Source organism: Cynocephalus volans, chromosome 2 (assembly GCF_027409185.1).
Source record: "Cynocephalus volans isolate mCynVol1 chromosome 2, mCynVol1.pri, whole genome shotgun sequence".
Taxonomy (NCBI): domain Eukaryota; kingdom Metazoa; phylum Chordata; class Mammalia; order Dermoptera; family Cynocephalidae; genus Cynocephalus; species Cynocephalus volans.
The window spans coordinates 180,845,782-180,858,175 of NC_084461.1; the positions used below are offsets into that span (position 1 = coordinate 180,845,782).

General features: G+C 36.3%; 1 protein-coding gene across 1 annotated transcript in view; it reads right to left on the minus strand.

Moving 5' to 3' along the window:
• Nucleotides 1–12,394, minus strand: part of GLT1D1 (glycosyltransferase 1 domain containing 1) — a 96,044-nt gene that overhangs the window by 45,905 nt on the left and 37,745 nt on the right. Inside the window, exons 5-6 of the mRNA XM_063087723.1 lie at nt 4,973–5,009; nt 3,336–3,392 (exon numbers count right to left, since the gene is read on the minus strand). Of these exons, the coding sequence (XP_062943793.1) occupies nt 3,336–3,392; nt 4,973–5,009 (94 nt within the window). The remainder of the gene's footprint in view (nt 1–3,335; nt 3,393–4,972; nt 5,010–12,394) is intronic.

The following is a 12,394-nucleotide window of genomic DNA, read 5'->3' on the forward strand; positions in this document are numbered from 1 at the left end:
TAAAATTTTGTTTAAACATCATGGCTATGCTTTTACTATACTATGCGTGGAAAACACAAAGGCATGACTGTCTTAGCTCCACCACAGGTAGGGAAGATAGCATCTCCCAGCATCGCTGATGGACGTGGGCATTGATACCACCTGTCCAGGGGACAATCATGCAAGATGTGCATAAGCTCTAATTAAGTCCATAATATAATCTAAAGATTTTATTTTTAGGAATTCCTCCTAAGAAAACAATCGGGCAAATATTCGTATATGAAAATTGAAACCTAGCATTTTCAATACTGCATATAATAAAGTTGTAAAAAATATAAAGAAATAGGTCAAATAAGTGTACAGTTTTCAAAATAATACTATAAAGGAATTAAAAATCATGAGACAATTAGAACTAATAAATAAATTTACAAAATAGCAGGATACAATGTCAGTGGACAAAAATCGATTGTTTATGTACTAGCAACAACCCCAAAATGAAATTTTTAAAAATTCCATTTATAATAGCATCAAAAAGAATAAAATACTTAAGACTAATTTGTTAAAAGACATGAAAGACCTGTACCAATCATTATAAAGATAAATTAAATAAGAAATAAATAAACAGATACATCATGTTCACAGATTTTAAGACACAATATTGTTAAGATGTCAGTTCTCCCTAAACTGACCTATAGATTCTATGCAGAATTTTATAAAAATCACCAAGATGATTTTAAAATTTATATGACTATGTGAAAAACCTAGCATAGCTAAAACTATTTTGAAGCAAGTTGCTGACTAACACTATCTAATTTCTACACTTACTATACAGCTATAGAAACAAGACAGCATAACACTGGTGTAAAGATAGACATATAGACCAAGGAACACTCATATACTGTAAATTGATTTTCAACAAAGGCACCAGAACAACTTAATTGGGGGTAAAAATCATTTTTGATAAATAATACTAAAACGGCTAAATATTCTTTCAGAAAGAAAAAAAAGCTAATTTTAATTGCTACCTCATACCACTTACAAAAACTAATTTCGGACGGATTTACAATCTTAAATGAAAAAGCTAAAACACTAAAACATCTAAAGAGAAAAAAAAAAGAAAATATCTTTGCAGCCTTAGAATAGGCAAAAATTTCTTTGGATTCAAAAAGCACTAACCGTTAAAGAAAAAAAAAAATGATAAACTACTCTTCAACAAAATTACAAACTCTGCTGTTCAAAAAACATGGTTAAGAAAACAAAAACATAAACCAGAAAAGGGAGAAAATATTTACAATACATGTACCTGACAAAAGACCTATACCCAGAATATAAAGAAATCCAACAAACCAAAAATTAAAAGACAACACAATAAAAAAAAGGGCATAGGGCTTGTCTAGACCCTTCACAAAGGAAGATACATAAATGGCCAAAATACACGTGAGATGCTAAATGATCCTTTAATCATCAGGGAAATGAAAACCAGAACCACAATAAGACATCATTTTCATTACTCCCTAGAATAATAAATACCAGTTGTGGAGTAGAATGTACAGTAACTTCTGTGGAAGTATAAAATGGTACACCACCTTGAAAACTGTTTCACTGTTTTTTTTTTTATAACATCACATGTATATCTACGCTATAATCAAGCTATTCAACTTATAGGCATTTATCCAAGAGAAATGAAAACACATGTCACCAAAAACCCTGCACAAGAATGTTTACAGCCATTTCTTTATAATAGCTAAAAATGGAAAACAACCCAAAAGTGTATCAGTAGGAGAATGGATACACAATTTGTGGAATATGGAATGGAATATACCATTCTTAAATGGAATACTACCCAACAATATAAAAAGAGAGAATTATAGATGCACACAGCAATATGAATAAATCTCAAAAACATTAGGTTGAGCAACGAAAGCCAGATACAAAATATTACTTACTATATGATTCCAATTAGATAAAGTCGAAGAACAGATAAAACTAATAGAAGATGATGACAGAAATTAGAACAGGAGTCACTTATAGAGGAATGGGAATTAAATCTAGAAGAGGACATCAGAGAACTTTCTTGAGTGGTGGAAATATTATTTATCTTGATTCAGATATTTGTTACATGGGTGTATACATTTGCCAAAAAAAAATTCTAATTTTACACTTGAGATCTCTTCATTTCACTACATGCAAACCTCAGTTTAGAGTTTTTTTTTAAAAAAAGGACATGTTAGCTCTATTCTTACTGACATAATGAATATGCAAGGCAGATCAGAGTAGTAATGTCTGACTATTTTGTCTTTTAAAAATCGTTATATATAGGGCTGAGCCCGTGGCGCACTCGGGAGAGTGCGGCGCTGGGAGCGCAGCGATGCTCCCGCCGCGGGTTCGGATCCTATATGGGAATGGTCGGTGCACTCACTGGCTGAGTGCCAGTCATGAAAAAAAGACAAAAATAAATAAATAAATAAATAAATAAAATAAAAATCGTTATATATATGCAAAATGATAAGATCACATCAAACATTAGTAGCAGTTCCTTTTCAGTGCTGAGATTTCAAGTGATTTAAATTTGTTTTTTCTTATGTTGACTGAAATAAGCAAAGCATAGAGAGATAAATACCACATGTGCTCACTCATATGTGGGAGCTAAGAGAGAAAGAAGGAAGGAAGGAAAGACCACAGTAGTGCATTGGTCTTACAGAGGGAGAGAGCATTCCTTGGGCTACAAAGTGGAGTGGGGGAAAGGGGGAGGGGCAGAGGAGAGAGGTTGGGGGATAATTGGGTGGGAGACATGGGCTACAAAAGCAATTGCTGGTAATGGATATGCTGCCAGTATGAATCTGGCCCTCACATCATGGGCATGAGAGGTGACAATTAGTTTTGTATCTCATGAATACTCATAACAAAAAATAAATAAATAAATATTTTTTTTCTTTTTCTAACCTACATTTTCTTATTTTTCTACAAAAGTCATTTATTAGGTGTGTAATCAATAAAGTAAAATAAATGAAGACATGAGGCTGTTATCCATAAAAAGAAGAGATGTCACAGAAAGTGACACTAAAAATTGGGGAAAAACAGCAGGAGAAAGGGTTCAAGCGACTCTTCTCCCGCTTTCTCACCCTGCTGTTCCTCACTGGGGTAGAAGCACTAATGAAGTCACAGACAAAAAAGAAATTAAATCCATTCTCCTGATCTTACGCCAGTGCACATTTCTTCTACCCTCGTTCTACCTAAAACAGTACATTTCTTCATCCTGACAACCTTTTTCAAAACCATGTAAATCTAACAAGTAACCGACACAAATTATAAGATGTGCTTCAGTCAAAACCCTGTAAGGAGAGTTCACATCTTACCTGAACGCTGAAGAAAGGTGTTCCAGTTAAAGGCGGCGTTTGGTATTGTTGTAATTCCTGGGTCAAAGGAACAAGAAAAATGGGAAAGTTCAATGTCATGAGACTGCTGAAATACAGGCAGTTATTTTGTGTTGAAGTTTATTTAAATAATGGTATGGTTGGTTCTCATGAAGCCATTCAAAGTTCTGGGTGCTTCACTGAAGTCCCTTTAATGGCTCAGCATAGGAGCCAGAAGGTGAGCCCAGGGATCCCAGAAGAGAAGAGATCCATCGCTGTGAGCCCACCCAGTCATTACTGGGCACCTGGGTCATACAAACCTTGAGTTCTTTAAAAATGCATGTAAGTAACTGGTTTCTAAAGCACTGCCACCCAAACTCTAATAGCCCCATGTAAAAATTTTCTTTCTTTAAAGTTCCTAATGTCGACTCTCACCAAATCATACATGATTATCTGTCTGTGTCATTTCTTCAGACAGATTTTTAAGTGTAAATTGTTCTGAAAAAAACAAACGTTTTATGATTTAGAAAAATCAGAGGCAACATTTAACAGATTATCTCAGTAACAAGAAAATTCTGGAATTTTATAAAATGTAAATTAAGTCATATCACCACCTCTAAAAAGTTATCTCTAATCATCATTCACACTGAATAATTTAACAAGTCCCTGCTCCTTAAAGACCCAGTGAGCAGGCTGGTTCCTCCAGTTTATCCGGCTGGAAAGTAAGGTTCACAGAGGCTAAACAGTGTTCAAAAGACACAGTGTGGAGGCTGCATTTGAACCCCTCCCTCAGCTGCTGCAAATCCCGGGTTTTTCCTGCTGTGCCAGCCTTTCCTTGGCTATATAAATCGGGCTGTGGCAGAAGGGATGGGGAGGCTGCAAGCCCAGCTGACCATAACTCTTACACAGCCTTTTACACAGACTGAGCTGGCACACGGCTTGTACAATGGGGAGTCCAAGAAACAGTTTATTTGACAAGTGATTCTACTGCTGTAAATATCACTGAAAGACAAGATGGCAATGACAATGATATGATAATGGCAATGGCAATGATAATACGATGTGCGGCTGAGACTCAGCACCATGGAAAATGCCTCCTGAGGCTTCACTCCCGAACTTGGCCTCAGCATCCATTCTCACCTAAGCCTGCAATCAGTTACATGTTCTTCTTTGGATCTACTCTTTCCTATTGGTATTGGGTAGTAAAGTCATTTACAAAGTGGGTTTAGATCTCGGAGGGGGAGGGTTATCTTACTAAGGGTGCCAGATGCCACTCTGGGGCATGACTGCGGCGTGTACGGAAAGGGGCTGGAACGAAGGGAGAAGGCTCCAGATCAACTTAAACAGAGAGCCTCAGCATTTTGCTTTGTTTTGTTTTTTTAAACATACCCTTGATGGAGAATATTGTATTTCCACTGGTAGAAAATGTTAAATGATCTGCATTTTAATTTATCCTTTTATAATTTCTCCAATGTATCTTTTATTCTAATGTGAGAAAATAATAAAAAATGTATCACTTCTACTAATTATTTTTAAGTGCATTTGGGGAATCATATTATATCATCCATAAATATTTCACTGTGTATCTCTAAAAGATAAGAACTCATTCTTTTAAAATATATATATTTAAAAATACTTACCTTGACTTTGGACATAGATCTTACCCTTAGCATGCGGCTTTTGAAAAAAGGGCAGAAAGAAAAAAAGAGTAAATTTGATAGTCCATTATAACTGCCTTTTAGAAATAAAATGAAGGTCATTAAAACATCCTCTTGGAAAGCATCACTAACAGTCATCTACACAGCTGCTTACAGACTCACTACTCTCTAAGAGCAAAGCACTACCTCTACTTTTAATGGGTTTTGCCATTAAAAATACAGCATGTATAAAGTAAGAAGCACAAAGAAAGAAATCCCTTAAATTAGGCGTAATGAAATTTTGTAATTTTGCACTATGCTAGCAGAAATGTTACTAAAGCTCAGCCAGAGAACATGCCAGTGACAGAGCCTGTCTGATGCAGCTCCTGTCCTGAAGCAGAAGATAGAGTTTTGGGGAAGGATGGTTTGGGGATATACATCCTTGAGTGGCAAAGAGTATTCCTTCTACTCCCAGAATAAAAAGAAGAAAGAAGGAAGAAGAGGGAGAGGGAGGTGGAGGTGGAGGAGGGGAAACCCAAGACGTCGGGCAACAAAAACAGGCACAAGGGAGCAGATTCTTCCAAGTGCAGGAGGACAGACTGTCCTCAAGGACCTGCTAAGGAACCCACAAATGCCTTCTCGACATCAAGGGAAAAGGCAGCACTTGCATGACTGACTTGGATATTTGTACAAAGATATAAACTTACTAATCCTTGTGGTGTTTTCAGCTGGAATGTCACAAATGTACTAGAGAGAAAAAGAACCCATTTCTCCAGTTCATTTTAAAATGGTGGCACAAATATTTGTAAAATAAATGGTGAAAAAGCAGCAGGAGCAGAGAGAGAAATCCATTTTACATGGCCGAGGGGTCAAAAATGCAGTCTTTTTGGTAAAAAAAAGTCCAAAAATGTGAGTCCTAAATATTCCAGATCAATACACAAAATGACTGAACTAGCTAGCTAATCAGAGGTCACAGAAATCACAGCTCTGTCCTTCCCCTGTGTAAACATGTGTCGACTGACACAAGGCAGTCCATTTGGCTTTTGTCCCCAAGTGAGTTTTATATTTGGGAAAACAAGCTAGAGGTGAAGCAGCCCTTCCAAGGGAGAGATAGTCTAAGGAGATGTGGCCATCTCCCCTGCCTGGTGATGGGAAGGTTTAGGGAGAACCAACATCCGGGCAGAAGTTGGAATATACAGATGAGCTTCACTTTGGTTTGGGCTTGTCTCTAGCATCACATTTAGTATTTAACCATTAGAAGTTCCTGAAGCCTCCAAAAGCTTTGGCTGTTCTCCACAATTCACCATACAGCAGGCACACGTGCCCATTCAAATGCCCTTAAAATAGCCTTAAAAGAAAAGTATCAAAAATATCTTTTCTATTTGTTAAAAAAAGATGTTAACAGCTAACAGCAACCATCTAAAATTAGAAATTGAAGTTCTGAGCCGTAAAATATTCCTTTTGTTCAATTCTAACTTCACTAGAGCACTGAAGAAAATCTTTCTAGAATGTAGTGGAGGCTAAGAAAGAGTGCATCCTCCATAAGCAACCCTATCTCCAAAACACTGGCTGAGAAAATATCTACAGGAAGGATGTCAAAGCACTGTTAAAAATATATCAGCCTGGCATTTTTACTTTAAAATTAATACAAATGTTTGACAATGACAGATTCAACATAATTCTGGGTAAATTTGATTCCTGAGGCAAAACAGGGTTTACAGTCTTGCCACTGTTTTCATTGGAAATATGCTCTGCAATTAGAAATATATAAACTCAAAATGTGCCTTTCAAGAAAATTCCTTTTTCCACCAAAAAAAAAAAAAAACTAAACTGGCATCTCAACTCTATAAGCAGAAAGAATTGATTCTATGTAGAGATTTCTGGATTCATTTGCTGGCCTTTCCATATCTCTCAGTAGTATTTCTCTAAAATGTATTGAAAATCTGAAAAAATAAGTAAGCATCAAGTCCTGTATAGACTTCTAAGATATATCATAAATGGTATTTTAAGATCTTATCTGAGCAAATCAAGAAAAGAGAGTTACAGTCTAAAAGAAATTTGAACCAGGGTTATTTTTAATCATTATAAGAAAAGAAATCTGGCAAAAAGCAATTGGCTCATATTGATTTTGAAAAACATTTTCTATATTAAAGTGTTACAAATACAAATTAGCTTTCTTTGCTCAGTATTTATTATTTCATTTGCCTTAGGAAATAACATGACTCAAAGTCCTTGCGTATCACCTGCCTTGCCAAATTAGCTCATCAATGCATAAAATGAAAAAACTGAGTATGTATGTCGGTGGAACAGGAAAGACTCTCCATTTTTAATGTCTAAGAGGAACTATTACCTATCTGATGCATTACTAAACATAAAAGCCAGGGTCCTATTGGATAGACACCGATAAATAGGTGTGGCTTTGTAACAGACCCATATGCTAAATGATACCTATTTATGACGGAATAACACAAAAACAGCAAAAAGACTTCCCATACTTTGATTAAAATAACACGGAGGCTAACCTTCTAAAATTAAACTTTCTGCAAATGGAAATCACAATAGATACTGTTTTTGAAATATATGCACAATTTTATTATACTCCCCTGGTGGCAAAATAATAATAGTTTTTATTTTTAAATTATAGTACAGCTTCTGATTGTGGCTTTGTTAAAAGTTCTCATAAAATAATTCCAAATTGTTTTAAAGAAATCATGGCCTGTACATATGAAGCTCACAAAATATATCTATGCCATAAAACACACAGAAATTGGGCACTTTTCAGGGGACATAGTGTCTCTCTCTCTCTCTCCTCTTTTCCCTCAGAAATCTGTTGTCAAGCAAAGAAAGAAAACAATATTCAAAAAAAAATTGGCCAGGGATGGGGTAGGGGGACACAGTCTTGCCAATGAACTCCTGAAATTGAACCAGACAAAGGAAAAGCTTTCAAAAACAGAAAATACACATGGATAATATGAGGAAGACATTTGAAAACTAGATTAGGATAGTGCTTTATCAGATCTAACATGGAGACCACAGTTGAGATGAAACTAAAATAATCCATGATTGTGGGCAAAAATCAAAGATTGACAGTGTAGCCCCTAATCTAGTGTGGCAACTCAAAAATTGGAAATGTCAACAGGATAATTCCAGAAAAGATTTTCGTTTTCTTAAACACTTAAATCTATGCAGCAAACAACTCAGAATTATCGCTGATTTTATTCAAAAGATTCCTCTACCCTTCTCTGCCTTAGTGATTTGATGAATTTGAAAGCAATACTTGTTATCATTCCACAGGTTTAATCCCCAGGTCATGTAAAAGGTAAATTCAAGATCTATGCTCTGGAATTCATGAATTTTCTCTCTTTTTGAGTTACTTTAAAACTTCCCAATTCCCAGGGATCTCACATGGAAAAAAAAATGTAAAGAACATTTGCAGTTCATCAAGAAATCTCTAAGGAAAGCCAATCTTAATAGAAGTTACTAGAAATGATTATGTTCCTAGGATATGATCAATCCCTGGATCTTTTCTTACAGAGTATCCATGGGGAGGTTTAGCACTCAGACTAGCTAGTCTAAAGATGGAACCAATGAAATAAAAGTTTTTAAGTGACCATTATGGTAGAAACTCTAACAGAAGATGTAGTCTTTGTATAGTTCCAGCTGCTGCCAAGATGATTTTTGGAGACAATCAGATATAAAGCAATGGGCCATGCAGAAAGAAGAAATAATAAGTAGCTCAAAGGACAACATGCTTTTACTATAACTTCAGGAATTAGTCGGTAGGCAGCTCATTCAGATCAGTCCAGCGCTTACACCTACATTGACCTTTTCAGCTCACCTGCGCCATGAACTGTTCGTGTGTCAGCCAATGAAATCTGTCTTGCTTTCTGTATTATAATTTCCAAAAGAATTTTGATGAGTGTACATACATACTGAAAGTAGAATTCACTTTAGGTATTGTCTAACACAACTACTTCAAGGAAGTTATTTTTCGTTAACAAGTGCCAAGGCAAGGTAGATAAATCAGACCCCAGAAGGTGGTGACTCAAAGTTTCCCAATTAAAAAAAAAAACTAAAAAGGTAATACCACCAAAAATCTTGGCTCCATGCTAACCTCAGCAAAGCAAACTGATGTGCCAATTTGGCTGTCATTGTGTTTTTTTGAATTTGATAATGACTTCAAGCAATATTTACTCAAACTGAGGATTTTTTAAAAGTAGCTCATGAGTAAATATTTGAGTTTAGGTAATAATATCCTCTTAGCAGAGTACTTATTAGAAAAAGAATGTTCACATGAACATTAGAAAAAGAACTTATTAGAAAAAGAACCCACGGAGACATGCTACACCATGATCATTGCTCCTGCTGGACGAGGAGCCTTCCATTAAGACATACATTTAAGGGCCGATCCTGTGGCGCACTCGGGAGAGTGCGGCACTGGGAGCGCAGCAGTGCTCCCGCCGCGGGTTCGGATCCTATATAAGGATGGCCGGTGCGCTCACTGGCTGAGCGCGGTACGGCCGGTCACAAAAAGACAAAAAAAAAAAGACATACATTTAATTTGTTTAAGATTTTTGGTTGACATTCTTACTGGTGAAAATCTGGAAAATTTAGAGAAAACATTCTAAACTTGGACTAGGAATAGAAGAAGTCAAATTTGCATTCCAAATATCTGTTACATACTATATCAGGAGATCAAGCTCTTATATAGGATACTTTTAAATTTCCACAATGCATATCTCACAGTTGGAAATGTATAGTGAATCAAATTCTTAAAAGTGCCAAATCAAGCTTGTAATATTACAAACCAACAGAGTAACGTGATCCCAAAATGTGACCAATGTTGCGTCAGAGTGATAAATATTAATGGCGTAGTTTGACGACCTGGTGAGGAGCCCACCAGGGTTGTGTACTCTACAAAGCAAGTGTGACGTCAAATTAAGGTTGATATCAACGACACTAAAATAGAACAGCTTGAGCCTAAACAGAGGCATTTCAAATTAAAAGAGATAAAATAAAACCATCTTTATTGAAATCCAATCTAACTCATTTGTGTAGTCAGCCAGAGATAGATAGGTGCTCTTAAACATAATGTTTCTAAAAAAGCACACTTGATTTCTCAGAGGGCTGCAATTAATTACAAAACAAACCCTGATTTGGCACATTTCTGTTCATATGTCTACCACGATCAGATACTGCATGAGTGTTTTAGGAGTCTTGAAACAGGTCACTCCCCACTTGTATATACAGAGCTGCTCTGTCCAATACAGGAGCTACCAGCCACCTAAGGCTACTGAGCACTCGAAATGTAGCTGGTCTTAATTGAAGAAGGCTGTATATGTAAAACACACACTAGATTTCAAAGATTTAGTACAAATAAGATGTAAAATGTGCCACTAGTAATTTTCATCTTGATTGCATGTTGAGGTAATAAGATTTTGGATGTAGTAGGTGTATAGTAAGGAATTTGGCCTTGGCCAAAGAGAGGCTTGGCCTTTGCCATCAGCTTCTAGAACATAGTGCAGGTGATGTGGTACCTGATAGAAATGTCTTTTCTAGGGTGGGAAATGTCCACACTGGATCTTAGGGTGGGGCCAGTTGGAGTTAGCCTGCTAGAAAAACCAACTTTGTGATTTAGGGTGGAAACTTTGGGTCAAATGGTATCAGTCCACCTGGACGCTAAGTTCAACCATGTGGCAATTAATCAATCAATCATGCCTGCATAATGAAGGTTCACTACAAACTTTGTACACTGAATTAGGTGAGCTTCCCTGGTTGGCCGTACTCTGTACGTACTGTCACAAATCAATACCGAGAGGGTCAAGCACCCTCACTCAATAGGGGAGAGAGCAACACAAGCTCTGTGTTTGGAACCATCCCGGGCTCCACCTGATACGTCTCTGCCTTTGGCGGATCTTACCTGTACCCTTTTCCTGTAATAAACCATAACCATGAGTTCTATGCATCCTTCCACAGAACCTGAGAGTGGTTTGAGGAATGTTGAACTTGCAGTAGGTGTAAGAAGTGAGGTCAGTCTTGGGGACCATACAAAGTACTGTATAGTACAATGCAGTTTGGCTAACTCTGGGTATGGGGTTAATTAAAATATATTATTAAAATTAATTTTATGTGTTTCTATTTCCCTCTTTAAATACGGCCACTGGAGGATTTAAAATTACATATATGGCTCACATTTGTGGCTTGTATTAAATTTCTGTTAATGCTATATAGAGAGTGCCTATGTTTATGTCTTCCTTTAACTACCTTTCTAAATGAAGTTTGAGAAAACACAAGTTTAGAACACATTTTTAGCTCAAAACTACATTTACCTACATAAATTCTACATACATAAATATTTTCCCTTTTGAATTCACAAGAGGAATCAGAAACAATTTTGACTCTGGTTTGACAATTATTAGGTAGGATTAACTAAACTACAACTTGAGCCAAGCTTTCTTACCAAAACAGAGAACATAAAATTAAAAACTACAGATGACAATTCTATAATAAAGAGCAAAACTTAATTGTTCAATAACTGTATCACTATTCAGAATACATAAAAAAAATGTTTCTCTGAAGTAATTATACAAATATGGCTGAATAATGAATTATTACATTATTTATACATATTTTTTATTTGCAAAACTGATCAAATATAAGAATTGAGCTGAACTTTATTGAAAAATCATCCACCAAATACAAAATGGCATATTAAAACAAGCATCACTTTCAAATTTAATAACTAACCCTCATCACTTAAACTATAAAAATGAAATCCTCCCTTCTTTTATTAGCTTTGTTATAGTGCCTCCTACATCATCATCTAATACCAAACAATTTTTGCTGCTTTCTCAAATTTTTCCAAATGCCTCATTACTTTACTTGGAAAAACATCATTTTGAGAGCAAGCACCGCTGACCCAGGATTGGCATGGATATGGTGTGGCTGGCCGCCTGTGTTTGAGAACTGGAGTGAGGGCACATGGTCAACTTCACTCTGAGATGCATGATGGCCCTTCTCAGAGCACACCATTAAGACATCATCACCACTGCCACCAACCCTGCCCAAAACATAACTGATCTAAGCATTGAGTGCTGTTTTCTTATCATTACATCCAAATGTTAAGCTTACCTAAGAATAATGGTTGCCACACTTCAGCTATCACATGGATACAAATGATTCCCAGGGCTCTATCCCCAAGTGCACCCTCTTCTGAGGATGGCCCCGCATTTTTAGCCATATTCTAAGTATTTACCGCCTGAGTCAAATATTTGTATCTCATTCAATATGTCTGAAACTAAATGACTCATTTTCTCTCACTTTCTCCCTCTACATCCCTTCCTTGATGTCTTACAGTAAGTACTGATAAAAATGTTATGTGAATACTCTTGAGCCCCTCTTTATTTCTTCTCTACTGGCTCTGGT